Raw genomic sequence first — 12,047 nt, 5'->3', positions numbered from 1 at the left:
TAAATCCTCAAAACTACCCCTTCGAAAAGTATAATTACCTTCTTTGAGCTTTCTTCTTTCATACACTTCCAAATATATTCTAAGAGTTTGACCAAAGATTACATAGAGTGAGAACAAAACTGGAATGAGACTTTTCAAGACTTGTCTATCTTTACCATCTATAATATTTAATAAAAATATAAATATACTATTTTCCTTTGTTGACTCAGTCTCACCTTCACTGAAGTCACCACCCTGAACCATAAAATCCTTAACAACTCTGTGGAAAAGACAACTCTTGTAGTGTAATGGCTTCTGGGTTGATTTTCCTGTCCCCTTTTCTCCTGTAGAGAAAAAAATTAGTGCAGCATTCAGTAAATAAGAAATTAATACAATATGTAAAAACATAATCATGAAAGATTTTATTTTATAAAACAGACTTCCTTTTGAACATTTTTTTAAAATCAGAAACTCAAGACCTCCCGCTTGCTTGCAGTCAAGCACCGTGCCACTGAGCTGTATCTCCCCGCCTTTCTCTTTTCTTCATGTTTCTTTTGTCTTTTTGAGATAGGGTTTTGCTACACAGTTCAGACTGGTCTTGAACTCAGTTCGTAGCCCAGGCTGGCCTTGAATAGTGATCCTCCTGCTTCAGCCTCCTGAGTGCTGGGATTACAGGCATGTACCACCACGCCTGGCTAAACCTTTAAATCAAAGAATTTTCATTCTTTTTCAGAATTTTTTTGAAAATTCATTAAAAAAATCTTGAGGTTTTTCTAGAGTATCGAAAGCAATTTCAGAGGGGAAGAGGGACTGAAAGGGAGGGTAGGATAATGGAGAAAAAAGAATCAAGTTATAACATGTATAGGAACAAATTCTCTATGAAGAATATGATCACTATGTGTATGTAAAATGTACCAATAAAATCTGGGGGAAAAATCAATTTCAGCTAACATCCCCTTATAATCAATATTTCTAAGAATTATTAGGCCAGTTGAAAATTTAAACAAACCTGTACAAAGACAGCGAAAGTTCTCGCATGTTTTGGGGCACACATCAGAAAACAATTCAAAGACCACTCTCCCAGCTGTAAAAGAAAGTAATTGGTTTTAGGTTTCTTTACTAATTTAAAATACTAAATATTAATTGATGAATGTTAACTGCAGTAGTAACATTAATAGTCTTACCAGGTTGATTGTTAATGGCAATATCAAAAAAACATCGAGGACGCTGAACCTTTATTCCCATGGTTTCAATACTTCAATCTGAGAGCGAAAACAGTTCCAGGCAAACAGACTAAACCAGTAAAGATTTTTCATGCATACCTGAAAAAAAAAAAAGTCCTATAGCACATAAGCTAGAAATGTAGTTTAAATTTATATTTCCAATGAGGTAAAACATGATCACCACCTGCTTTGCAGAGATCAGATTGCATTTTGTGAGGAAAACAGAAACAATGTGAAAGATGAGGCTTAAAAACCAGGCGTGGTAGTGCATGCTTGGAATCCCAGCACTTGAGAAGCTGAGATAGGAAGATCACAAGTTTGAGGGCAGCCTGAGCTACAACAGTAAGTTCAAGGCCAACCTGGATTACATAGGGGGACTGTTTCCAAAAACAAAAAAGAACAAAATAAGAAACATGAGGCTCAGCCATTTTCATATAATCGAATTTTGTATCAGCCAAATAGAGACCATCACCCCAACCAAAATTATATTATAGTCAACATGACTAGTGAACTGAACAGGTTGATTACCTTTAAAACAAAAACACCAAGGATAATTGAGTCAAGCCAATATTTTTACTCCTAGTAAATAAAAGCAATCCTCCTGTCTCATCCTCCCAAGTGCTGGGAGTACAGATGTGCACGACTATGGCCAGGTAGCTCTACATAATTTTTTATGTGGGTTCATAGATCTACCACTATCCCTTACAAACCCCACAAATATAAGCCAGACCACTTGATAAACACAGCACTCAACAACTGGTCAGAGATGAGCAGTGATACAGCATTTTTGCAAGGCCCAGGTTAAAATCCTCAACACAGGAATGCCAAGGATGGAAGAAAAGCAAGAGAGAGAGTGACAATAATCCCCTTGCCCAAATTACCAACAATTTGAAAAATACAAATTAGATGTACTCATCCATTTGTTTAATGCTGCTTATATGAATTAAGGATTAAATTTATACAAGATTATGTTGTATTCAAAAATCAGCCCAAGTGTTGTAACATTCCCTTTTGGCATTATCACATGAAAAAAGTACCATTTTCTCATAACTTCTTCCATTTTAAATTTCTAAATGTAATGAAAAATAGAATTTTGTTTTGCACAAAACAAAGCTAGAGAGGATATCTTTTTTTTTTTTTTTTAAATCGGTACCAGGGATCAAATTCACGACCGCAAGGCAGCCCCGAAAAGATATCTTTCAATCCTCTAACATATTACACACACAAAATTACTTGAGAAAAAGCTAGCGGAAGGAAGAATTAAGATGTGTCATGCATATATAACAAGTCCTCATGAGGTAATCTTTATGGACTGCAAAAAAATTAAAATTTTTTAAAAGAAAAATTATAACATTAATATTCTGCCAGCTTGGTTACACTGCTAATATTTCAGTTGCTACCCATCTGGATGGGGATACTCTGAATCCACAAATGTGATTCAGAAAACTATCCTATTTTAAAGAAAAACATTAAATCAATACTTAGTATATCACCATCTTTTATTATCCAAATAACTGCTACAGGCTCTCTTAAAATCTCCACATTGAAGAAAGAGAAATTTTATTATTTACATTGTTTTCTTCTACACAAACTTCTACAGTTACTTAATCACAATGTCCCAAATGGAGATTTCTCTTCCTTCATATGTGTTTAGGTACAGCACTGCCAAAAACACAAAATATTTACTATCATAGTTCATTTCTTATATACTGAGTTTTTGAAAGCCTGGCAAAAGTTATTAAAAGCTGACAAAAATTATTCTTAAATACCCATATGCTTTTAAACAAAATCTTAAGAGTTACCAGTAGGTTTATTCTATTTCTTTTAGATGTATGCTGCTGATAGGTGAATTAACTAGAAAAAAAGATTGAGCGACACTTAAGAATGAGGGTACTTTTCAGAATAGTTTTATTTTAATAAAAGGTTTGCTGCTGGAAATATAGCTCAGTGGCATAAGTGGCTGCCTGGCAAGCACAGGACCAATCCCCAGTACAAAACAAAAAAACAAATAAATCACCTGAAAGGTATTCCATTTTGGGTCAGGGACTTATCTCAATGGAGAAAGTGACTGCCTGGCAAGTGTCAGGTCATGAGTTTGAACCCTGGTACTGCTCCCCGCCCAAAAAAAAGGTTTGCTTTGTTAAAAATATTAAAAATAAAACTCTTTATTCTACCTTCATGCTCTCAAGTACTCAGTAAATATTATCCCTGTCCAAACCACCATGGCTGAATACTTGAAATACAGTATCTTTGTTTTCTACTCTCCCTCACACCCAATTATTCAAACATTTACCAAGTAGAAGGCTCCATTATCCAAACCACACTAGGAAGTATACAGCTCTGGTTCCAAAGTTTTCTCAAATAGACTTTACTACCATTAGTATCTGGACTATTATAGAGCCTTCCAAATGACTTTTCTGGTTTTATTTACTCCTTACTGCCCACTCTCCACAAAACAACCAGAAAGAAGTAAATCATTTAAAATATGAAACCTGTTTCAGTACCCTGCCTAAAAATGCACTTACCAGCTGAATATGGTGGTGTATACCTAGAATCCTAGTACTTGGGAGGCTGAGGCAGGAGGATCACCATGAGTTTCAGCCCAGCCTGGTCTACATAAGTGAGTTCAAGGCAAGCCTGCACTACATAGTGAGATCCTGTCTCTAAATAATAAAAAATGTCCTCATCAACATTTAACTGAAATGTCATACCACAGATCTTAAGGATCTGAACTAGTACTGCCCAACAGAAGTACTTTACCTTCTTTTGAACCCTACTACTTGTTTTCTTGCACTTTACTTCAATTACATTGTAAAGCTTGCTGTTCTTCACCCCCCCCCCTCATTCCCTAATGTTCTCTGCATTTTTTGTTCCCTGTAAGTGGAATGCTTTTTGACACTAGATCTTCACACAATCATTTCCTCATTTAACTCGCTACTGAAATATCACCTCCCGTTCAGAGACCATCTCTGACTAAGAACAAACCACATTCTCTAACACTTTATATCTATCTCGTCTCACTAGCTTCATGGTCTGACAGTTTTCAAGCCTTGCTCCCTTCTTAATTCCTAAAGCTACAGACAATGCTTAGCATATGGTACGTAATCAAAATTTACCAAATGAATGAATATATGTAAGAGGATGGGGACATAATATTGTCCCCAAGTGGTGGTACATCCTGATAATCCAAGCAACCAGAAAGTTGAGGTGGAAAGCCTGCTCCAAGTCTGAGGCCAGCCTTGGGTACATACAGAGTTCAAGACAGCCTCAACTACACAGCACGACTGACTAAAAAAAACAAAAACCACTGAAAAAAGAAAAGAAAAAATGAATGAAACACAGAAGTAATAACATACGGAAATCCCCAAAATATCTCTTAGTGGGAGAATAGTTTAAAGTAAGGCATACATTATTTAACACTATAGAAGTGTTTAAAGAGTCATACATACACACATACAGTTCAGAGCTGGGGATGTTAAGTGGTAAAGCTTTACATGGTATGCTTGAGGCCCTGGGTTTTATGCCCAGCACCAGAAAGCAATGGATTGAAAATCTGTTTAGTTGACATCCCCTCCCCGTGCATAGTTCTTTTCTCATACCTGATAAAATAACACCAACACCCTACAGAAAAAGGTCTACGGAGCGGGGCTGGGGATTTAGCTCAGCAGCATAAGCGCCTGCCTTGCAAGCAGACAGTCATGAGTTCGATCCCTGGTACCGATAAAAGACAAAAAAAAAAAAAAGAAAAAAGAAAAAAGTCTAGGGAATATATATATATATTCTAAACAGTGTATTTGCAAAGGTAATAGAAATTAAAGACAAAAGTCAATAACATATTCAGCTTTAATTACAACAAGTTTGAATTTTTTCCAATGAGAATATGCTCATATATTAGTTTCCCAACTTAAAGTTAGTCAATAGTAAAAGAAAGCTGGACATGGTATGCAGGCTTATAATCCCAGCACTCAAGAGGCTGAGGCAAGAGGACTGCTGAAGGTTCTAAACCAGCCCGAACTACCGAGAAAATGTATCAACAAACACAAAAACACAGCCAACAAGAAAGGAAATATACAAAAATATATGAAGAACCTACCTCTGTGTATAAGCTATAGGTGATTGTTCTTTAGGGGTTTTTTTTGTTTTGTTTTGTTTTTTAAATGGGTACCGGGGATCAAACTCATGACCGCCTACTTGCAAGGCAGGTGCGTATGCTGCTGAGCTAAATCCCCGGCCCCTTGTTCATTAGTTTTTTAATTTCCCAGGTTTAATAGAACAGACTTACAAAAGAAATTTTTAAAAATTAAATAGAGCACTCAAGAACAGGTATTTAGTTCAACGGCCTATGTGCCTGCCTCGCAAGCACAAGGTCCTGAGTTTGATCTCCGGTTCCAAAAAAAAAAGCACTAAATGCACTATAGGCATGGTGGTACATGTCTATAGTCTTAGCACTTAGGAGGCTGAGTTAGGAGGATCACAGTGAGTTCAAGGCCAGCCTGGGCCACATAGTGAGTTCGCTGTGTAGTTACACAGTGAAATCTTGTCTTAAAAAAAAAAAAGACAAATCTAGAGGCTGGGGATTTAGCTCAGCAGCATAAGCGCCTGCCTTGCATGCAGGCGGTCATGAGTTCGATCCCTGGTACTGATAAAAAGGAAAAAGACAAATCTTAAATAATACATTTTTAAAAAACTATCCCACTCTCCATGATTACTATTCTTTAACCTAGATCTGTCACACACACCTGTAGTTCTAGTTATTTGGGAGTCTGAGACAGGAGGGTGTGTGTAAGACAGGAATTAGGTCTGGCCTAGGCAACACAGAGACATTCAGTAATTTACACTTTCCTTTTTTTTGTACTTAGGATGGAAATTAGGGCTTCTGACAGTTAGGCAGCTGCTCTACCACTAAGCCCCCATATCCTAAAATTTTTTTTTCAAGTCTTTCTTTTTAAATTTTAAAATTTAAGTCTACAAGAACTTAGAATATGATTGTTTTCTTTTCACAAAACTGTCACCCTGATAACAATACACAGTGTTGCCCCCTGACTGACATGTTTTGAAATTTTTAGGTTTTTCTTTTTCTCCTTGAAATAAAATAGATTTGGAAAACAAAAAAACTTGTCAACCCTGCAAATGGGTCAAAAAAATGTGTGAATATTTACATAAATGCTACATATTAAATAATATTTTATATTTACTAAAAATCAAATAATGGAAATAAAAAGTTGAAATAATGAAAAGTTTATTATTTGTATGTCTAAAGGAAATTAGGATCTGGGAGGTGAGGAAGGAAAATTACAAGTTCAAGTCCATTCTGGGGCAACTTAAGGGATACCTAATTTCATAATAAAAAACATAAAGAGAGACTGGAAATCTCCAAGTCCTAGGTTTAATCTACCACCAGCACCACAAAAAAAAAAAAAAAAAAAGGAAACATTTTAAACAAACAGATCAATGTATTAATTTCCTTACTATAGAACAATGCATAGGAATAGGGACACTAAAACATTATGCAATCCTAGATCTATTAAGTATCAAGAGTCAAAGCCAGGCATGGTGGCACATGCCTGTAATCTCAACATTCAGGAGGCTGAGGCAGGAAGATCACCATCAGTTAGGGGCCAGCCTAGGCTACATAGTAAGTTCAAGCCCAACCTAAAGTACACAGCAAGATCCTGTCTCCAAAACAAAACAAAACAAAACAAAGCATCAACAGTCAGCCAAAGATTTCTCAATGTCTTTCTGCCCCCACTTTGATGGAGGTTCTATGTATCGAACCATTAAAAGCACAAAGGTCAGCAGGTGTGGTGGTACATACCTGTAATCCTAGATATTCAGGAGGCTGAGGCAAGAGGTTTGAACGTTTGAGGTCCACCTTGGAAATCTATCAAAATCTGATTTCAAGAATAACATAAGGTTCAGGATATAGTTTAGTGGTACAGAGCTTGCCAAATAATCACAAAGTCCTTGAGTTTAATCCCCAGCATGGTCATGAAAAGGGTACAAAAGCTTTTCACTGAAACTAAAATAACTACCCTACTGTGTTCTTTCACTGTGGCTTGCTCTTTTCTGTAAAGTGTACCTATTTTTCTACTTTTACTTGGCCCAAATTCTTTCTACAGAGCCTATTGCTTTTCCTATCTTTAATAAAAACTTTGCTACCATAAGAAAAAAGTGGCATAACCAAAATAGCAACTGCAATTCTGTTAAGCGACTTGACATTACAAACTAAGAACTATGAGTACCGACTTTATGTATTGGAATTTCTACAAAAGTAACATTAAATGAAACAGATTTGAGTTTGTTTTGATAATAGTAATTAGAAACAATATAAAGTAAACCAATTCATATGTCAGACTACCTATGTCTGAAAACACAAATTTTAAATTTTTTATTTAATTTTGTTTTATTTTGGGACTGAGATGGTCTTGCTATGCAGCACAAGCTGGTCTTGAACTCACTATGTAGTTAGCCTCAAACTTGTGGTGATCCTTCTGTCTCAGCCTCCTGAGTGCTGGGACTACACCTGTGCATCATGATGCCTAGTACAAGTTTTTTTTTAACATCATAGAAAAATGTCTATTAAATGCTAAATAAAAAATAAAATACATCAGTGTCATATATTTAGAATTGTAAGTATTAAAAGCTCATATACTATATACAGATTGTTACTGTAGAATTTTCCACACCAGTAAAAATTTTAAAAAGTGGCTGGATGTGGCGGCACATACCTGTAATCCCAGCACTTGGCCAAGTAAGGCAGAAGGATGGCTAAAAGTTCCAGGCCAGCAGGGCCACACAGTTAGTTCAAGGGCAACCTGAACTGCATAGTAAAACCTTATCTCAAAAAGACCAAAAGAAAAGAAAAAAAGTGCATACTAGTAATAAGAATTCAGCTTAAAAATTATAATCTCATGAAATATTCATAAGCCAGTAGAACTTTTTTTCTTACATATCATAATTGCATCAGTAATATTTTTATCTATTAGGTTAACAAAAGTACTGACTTTAATACACTGCTGTTTCTAGTAAAGAAATAATAGAATCTTTCTTTTCACTGCCAATTTAATAGTGTATCAATACTAGAAATGCATCAATAACTTTTGACTCAGTAACAACACTTCTAGAAATGTTTTATGTACATTCTTACACATTTTTAAAATAAAGTATGCACAAGTTACTCAATGCACCATCATCTGTAGTACTGAAAGGTTGTTAATCTTAACTGTCTTTGTCAGGCATGTTGTCACATCTATAATCCCTAAACTCTAGCAGCAGACACAGGACTGAATTCAAAAGCCAACCTAGGACCAAGAATACCGCTCAGCAGCACAGAGACTGCCTGACAAGAACAAGATTGTAAATTTGATTCCTGGTACCCCTCCCCCAAAAGCCAACCTAGACTGTGCATATCAACAGTCTAACTGTCCATCAAGGAAGATTACTTAAATCGTATTTACAGAATATACAATGTACATGTATAGGCTACACAAATCCTTGTATATCTATACAACTTAAAAAGCTTAAAAAACAATTAGGCATGGTAAATGCACACCTATAACCCCAGCTACTCTAGGCTCAAGTAAAAGGATCACAAATTCAAGGTCAGCCTGGACAACTTAGCAAGACACTGTTGTTAAGGTCTGAGGAGGTAGCTAAGCAGTAGATGTCTCAGCTAGAATGTTCAAGGCTCTAAATTCAATCACCAGTAAAATATGCAGGTACACACTTGAGGGAGCTGTACTGCTATCTCCTAGATTAAAAAAAAGAAAAGGCAAGGAAACAATAAGATATGTTCTTTGTCTATTTTTCAAAGAAGCAAAATAATATATATTCATTTAATAGGGAAGTATCTGGTGAGAAAAAAGGGGGTAGCTAGAAAAAAACTTTTGTACTTTATAACCTCATACTTTTCCAAGTTTTTAACATACAAAGACAGTACCCATAAAAAGTTATTTTTAAAATGGATAAAATGTGAAATTATAAAGGAAGAGAAGCTGGGCGTGATTACTCATCATGCCTGTAATCCCAGCACTCAGGAGGCTGAGGCAGGAGGATTGTTGGGAGTTCAAGACCAGCTGGGCTACAAAGTGAGCTCAAGGTCAGCCTGAACTGCATAGTGAGACCCTGTCTCAAAAAGACAAGGAAAAAAAAAGGAAGAGAAAAATGAATAAAACAGTAAGAAATAACTGAAGATCATTTATGCTTAAGATATTTGTATTAGGTAAAAAAAGCAAGTCATCTAATAAGCAGTAATGACTATAAAATTCCATTTTCATTCTTACTAGTATTGAGGAAAAAAAACTCAGGAGTTACACCAAAACAATAATGATGATGATGATTTTTTAATTTCCAAATTCATTTCAAGGAGAAAAAGGAAAAAAAAGAAAAAAAACTAAAATTTTCAAAACACATCAATAAGGGGCAACAATGGTACACAAAGATTATTTTTGGATCATGGGTTTGAAAGTAATTTCTTATACATTATACCCTTATTTTTAGGAAAAAATATATTTTCAGATTACTAAAAAAAAAGAGAGAGAGAGAGAGATAGTTTGCCAATGATAAATACCCTTACAAGGATAATATCTAATATATGTACAAATGGAGAAAAAATTGATAATACTACTAGTGACAGTATTCAACTCATCTGGAAACTTAATATTGGAAATTCCTAAGTAGTTTAACTTTGAACCAATAAAATTCAACAACTGGGAAGCTACCATAAGGAACTAACAAAGTGGGCATAGTGGTATATTCTAGCACTCTGAGAAGGGGCAAGAAGATCACAGGTTCGAGCCCAGCCTGAGCAATTTAGCAAGACTCTACTTCAAAATTAAAAATTAACAAAAAGGGTTGGAGTAAAGCTCAGTGAAAGGACTTGCCTAGCAAGTAGAAGGCCCTGTGTTCAAATCTTACAGTGGAAGAAAAATTATAAAGAACTATCCTAAATTTAGAAAATCTTCATGTGTTTTTAGTGGCATATATACCATGTCGGAAGCAACCTACTACTCACTCGTATTACAAAAATCATTTAAATTATGGTTCTTGGTTCAACAAAATATCATACTAAAGCACCGCTGACAAGGGTTAATTTATAAATTGCTTTGCTAAAACTAATCACTGTGTGTGGTGGTGCAGGCCTGTTATCCCAACACTCAGGAGGCTGAGCCAGAAGGATTGCTACAAATTCGAGGCCAGCCTGGGCTCCATATTGAGTTCAAGGCCAGACTCAACTACATAGTGAGACTATGAGCCAAGTCAATCAATCAATTAATCAATCAAGGGTAGGTATGCTTGGTGGAGCACACCTACAATCCCTGCACTGAGGCAGGAGTAACCGAGTTTAAGGCCAGCCTGGACTACATGGCCAGACCCTACCTCAACCACCCTAAATATAAGATTAGCTGGATAAATAGCTCAATGGAACAGTACTTGCAGGTACAAGACGCTGAGCTCAACTCCCAGCAAAAGAGTAGGAGACAAAACAGTAGTACAAAAAACGTTTTCAATATAATAAAATCATGAATTGTCTAAAAACACATAGAATATAACTAAAGCTTTTGGACAGTCACCAGTAGGTGATCTGTTAGCCACAGCAAATTGTTTCTTTTTTCTTTTTTTGGTACTGGGGATTGAACTTGTGACCTTGTGCTTGCCAAGCAGGCACTTATGGCACTGAGCTAAATCCCTGGCTCATTTTGTTTTTTTAAGTCAGGGTCTCATGCTGGGGATCTGGCTCAGTGGCAAGTATGAGGTCCTGAGTTTAATTCCTGGTAGCAAAAAAAGAAAAAAAAGAAAGAAAAGAAAAGAGCCTCACTAAATAGCCCACACTGGCCTCAGACTTGCTGCCTATCTCAATCTCCTACGGGCTGGGATTACAGATGCCTACTATCATGCCCAGTAACTACAGATTGATTTGATCTGAATGATCTACAGTTAGATACACAAAATCCAGATTTGAATTTTCCTTGAAACAAAATTATAACACCTGGTATTGTGTGCAATTTTGGTATAGCAATAAGCATAGCCTGCTCCCATAAAATAAAGTATGTATATTCTGGTTTGACCTAGTTCTCACTACTACCTAGTAACTATTACCATTTGTCATCTCCTCTGACCTCATGAACTCATCTGGCTGATTTCACAAATCTGAGTATGTGACACTGCATTTGATCTACTTTTTTCATAATGAAAATACTGAGTTAATGAAATAGTCAACAAGCTCACTTAAAAAACTAGTTCATACAAGCTGGCATGACGGCCCACATCTATAATGTTCAAACCTGCCTGGGTAATATGGCAACTCTCAAAATAAAAAGGGCCCACAGTATAGCTCAGTGCAAAGGCCCTGGTTCCAATCTCCTGCTCCACAAAATAAGGAAACAGGTCATAAGAAAATGCACAAAATCCTAAAAGCAATTTTTTCATACTCTTATTTATTAACTTTTTTCTATGCAAACGATTATATTTAGCCTTTAATGTTTATCAGTCACTTTGTAGTAACATTTTATATTATTAAATGCAAAGATTTCTAAACTATAGCAAATACATTTCAAAAGTATCAGGTTCAACTTGTACAGAAAATAATTGCCATACCCTAAAATAAGCAGACTGAAGGATGCCTAGCAAGTGTACAAGGATACAGTAACCAATTATTAAATATGATAAATGACATAGTATTTGTAATTCAGCAAAAGGTAGTAACTTTGTTATATTCAAATAGTCATTTGAAAATTTCAATGGTCAGCACAGCACTCAGTCTTTAAAAGGCAGATAGTAAATTCTTTTCAACCACTAATACACTGAGCCTGCCACTTCTGACTCCCTTGTTTAATTCCTACATGT

The 12,047-nt window shown here is 35.9% G+C and overlaps 1 protein-coding gene across 5 annotated transcripts in view; it reads right to left on the bottom strand.

Moving 5' to 3' along the window:
- Ppig (peptidylprolyl isomerase G) overlaps window positions 1-12,047 on the bottom strand; it is a 51,168-nt gene that overhangs the window by 35,369 nt on the left and 3,752 nt on the right. For 2 of the 5 annotated variants that reach the window (XM_013142450.3, XM_013142451.3), the window contains exons 2-5: window positions 7,018-7,093; window positions 1,164-1,301; window positions 989-1,063; window positions 216-323 (exon numbers count right to left, since the gene is read on the bottom strand). In XM_013142450.3, coding sequence (XP_012997904.1) covers window positions 216-323; window positions 989-1,063; window positions 1,164-1,224 — 244 coding nt within the window. In that variant the 5' untranslated portion in view covers window positions 1,225-1,301; window positions 7,018-7,093. The remainder of the gene's footprint in view (window positions 1-215; window positions 324-988; window positions 1,064-1,163; window positions 1,302-7,017; window positions 7,094-12,047) is intronic. The other 3 variants (XM_003478649.5, XM_013142452.3, XM_023561148.2) reach the window with 2 other exon arrangements.

The sequence above is a fragment of the Cavia porcellus genome, unplaced genomic scaffold (assembly GCF_034190915.1).
Source record: "Cavia porcellus strain 051 isolate PalLab524CR breed Dunkin Hartley unplaced genomic scaffold, mCavPor4.1 scaffold_12, whole genome shotgun sequence".
NCBI lineage: Eukaryota > Metazoa > Chordata > Mammalia > Rodentia > Caviidae > Cavia > Cavia porcellus.
Note: the sequence above shows the minus strand (reverse complement) of the source record. Positions and strands in the feature narration are given on the sequence as shown.